General features: G+C 30.6%; 1 protein-coding gene across 1 annotated transcript; it reads left to right on the top strand.

The window, feature by feature from the left end:
* The first annotated feature begins 1,194 nt into the window (after positions 1-1,194).
* Positions 1,195-2,127, top strand: LOC114084543 (olfactory receptor 6C4-like). Its single transcript, XM_027925610.2, has one exon. The coding sequence runs from the start codon at positions 1,195-1,197 to the stop codon at positions 2,125-2,127; it is 933 nt and encodes a 310-aa protein (XP_027781411.2).
* The last annotated feature ends 677 nt before the right edge of the window (positions 2,128-2,804 follow it).

Here is a 2,804-nt window from a genome sequence, read left to right as displayed (position 1 = left end):
AAGCTTTGTAATTTTTTTCACAAGAAAAAACATTCTCTTATTAATATCTTTTCATGGCAAGTAATGGAAAATATTAAAAAGAAAATTCTGAAGAATTGCATATATGAACTTAGGTGGGGTTTTTTGAATAAAAGCTGTATAACATTCAACAAAATAGGGTTATGTACTTAAAGAGAAGTCAAAACTATATTTTGCACTAAAAATTTGACTGAATCTGTACAACTTTCTGGTCCTTAAAAAAGATAGAATGCAATAGAAGCCTATTTTTGTGGGTGATTTATTTATTTTAAGGTCAAATGTGAGTATGTACATTTAATATAACTAGAAAATAATTTCACTTTATGACCCAGTGTAAGGTGGTGGTGCATGTTGATAAAGAAAATGAAAACAATTATTATTATTGGATTTGTTATAGAAAATTATATGGAGAACTGAACTTGAATTGACTTTTTAAGGAAAAAATTTAAATTTTAAAAAAATTATTTAAATTTTCTCTTTTATTGAGAAAATTTACTTAAATTTTCTCTTTTATTGGGGATTAATTAATTCATATATTACATTAAATATCATAAGTACTAAATATTTTATTAAGAATTAGCATAAAACTCTGGATCCTTTGAACTTCAGTAGGACTACAATTACTGTTATTCAAAACAACAAAGTGTAAATAAGCAAAACATGCAAAACAATAAAAAATTTCAATAAAAATTCAACCAAGTTAAATTTTATTTGTATTATTTCATACCTTGGTTTATACTTACTTGGATAATTAATCAATTTAGTTTAATTGAAAAAGATTCTCAAAACTTTCTTTAAATTTGTTTTAGACATGTCTGTGCTCATGTGGCAACAGCCAATAACTTAGGAAAATCAGAATAGAAAAAAAGAGAAGGAAAATATAAACAAGAGATAACATGGCAAAAAATGAACATTGATACAATATAGAAGAAATAATTGAGACTGTCCCTAAGAAGCATCACTTTTGTCATTCATGAAGTAAAATGGGTTAATGTGTTAATTTGTTGTTATTCAGGTATAATGCATTTTCAAAATTAAGTGTAAAAAAATTCAGATTTTAAAAATTTAAATGTTTTGTGGCCTGATTTTATATTTCAATAAAAATTGGAACTTTTAGTTTTATTTCAGTCTCTGACATTTTTGTTATTCTCCACCTTGACTTGCCTGAAGTTAACGATGGAAAACCAAACATCAGTGATAGAGTTCATTCTTCTTGGATTGACTAATGATGTCAAGCTTCAGGTGACACTTTTCTTCTTTCTACTACTAACTTACATCTTTAGTGTCGTGGGAAACTTGACCATCATCATTCTGACCCTGCTGGATTCTCGCCTACAGACTCCTATGTATTTCTTCCTCCGAAATTTTGCACTTTTGGAAATATCTTTCACTTCTGTCTTTGTTCCCAAAATGCTAGTCAATATTGGAACTGGAGATAAGACTATCTCCTTTGCTGGTTGCTTCACTCAGTACTTTTTCGCAATCCTCCTGGGAGCTACTGAATTTTACCTTTTAGCAGCCATGTCCTATGATCGCTATGTTGCCATTTGCAGACCCCTGCATTACACAACCTTAATGAGCAGGAGACTTTGCATTGGACTCGTGTTCTGTTCCTGGTGCTCTGGTTTTGTAGTTGTCATTGTGCCACATATGATGACTCTCCAGTTGCCTTTCTGTGCATCTAACATCATCAATCATTATTGCTGTGACTACACTGTGTTGTTGCACTTATCCTGTTCAGACACATATTTCATAGAAGTGATTCAGCTTGTCCTTGCTGCGGTCACCCTCATCTTCACCTTGGTGCTGGTGATTCTTTCCTACACATACATTATCAGGACCATTTTGCGATTCCCTTCTGTTCACCAGAGGAAAAAAGCCTTTTCTACCTGTTCCTCTCACATGATTGTGATCTCACTTTCATATGGAAGTTGCATTTTTATGTATATAAATCCTGTTAAAGATGCAGCAACTTTTAATAAGAGAGTGGCTGTTCTAAATACGTCCATTGCCCCTCTATTGAACCCATTCATCTATACTCTAAGGAACAAGCAAGTGAAAATAGCCTTCCAAGATATGGTAAGTAAGATAATTTTTTCAAAAAAGTGAAACTGTCTTAGGCTCATTATTACTAAGTATGTAGAAGACCACAGTTGTACACAGTTGTAGCTCAAATATATTTCCTACATTATGTAATTAATATTTCCATTTGTACAATGAAACAATGGAATTATTTATGTCAAGCCAAATTTTTAATTTAATGTTCTTAAGTAAATCTAGATATGCGTGTATGTGTGTTACCTCTTAGCATTTTATTGCTATTTTTCTTTATTTAGACCTCACTTTTAATGCACAAACTTGGAATAGGTCAGAATTGAAAATATGACTTTTAGTAATTTGTTTTTTTAAAACATGGATGCATTGACATTGGGTCTTTGATCTCTGTATTTGTAACTTAATTAAATTCACAAGCTAAGGACATTTACTTTAACTTATAAATAATAGCATAATATTTTGGTGAATTCACACCAAGGTTATCTTCAAATTTCAAATTCAATTTTAAATTTAGTCTTTTTACAAAATTATGTAATGCGTAGTCAATGTTTGATATAAGAAAGTTATGAAAAAACAGAAAAATTATGTGTTTGTTTTAATACTGATGGGAAAATAGTACATGGTGATTCATACACAGATGACGCTCACTGAGCTAATCTGTGAAAGAGATGAAGGAATGTTTCAAGCTTGAGGTCTTAGAAGCATGTCTCCTTAGAAAATTTCATATAATT

This window comes from Marmota flaviventris, chromosome 3, assembly GCF_047511675.1.
Source record: "Marmota flaviventris isolate mMarFla1 chromosome 3, mMarFla1.hap1, whole genome shotgun sequence".
NCBI classification, from domain to species: Eukaryota; Metazoa; Chordata; class Mammalia; order Rodentia; family Sciuridae; genus Marmota; species Marmota flaviventris.
Note: the sequence above shows the minus strand (reverse complement) of the source record. Positions and strands in the feature narration are given on the sequence as shown.

Coding starts and splice junctions, on each gene's coding strand:
- LOC114084543 (XM_027925610.2), top strand. CDS start 1,195: ATGGAAAACCAAACATCAGTGATAGAGTTCATTCTTCTTGGATTGACT.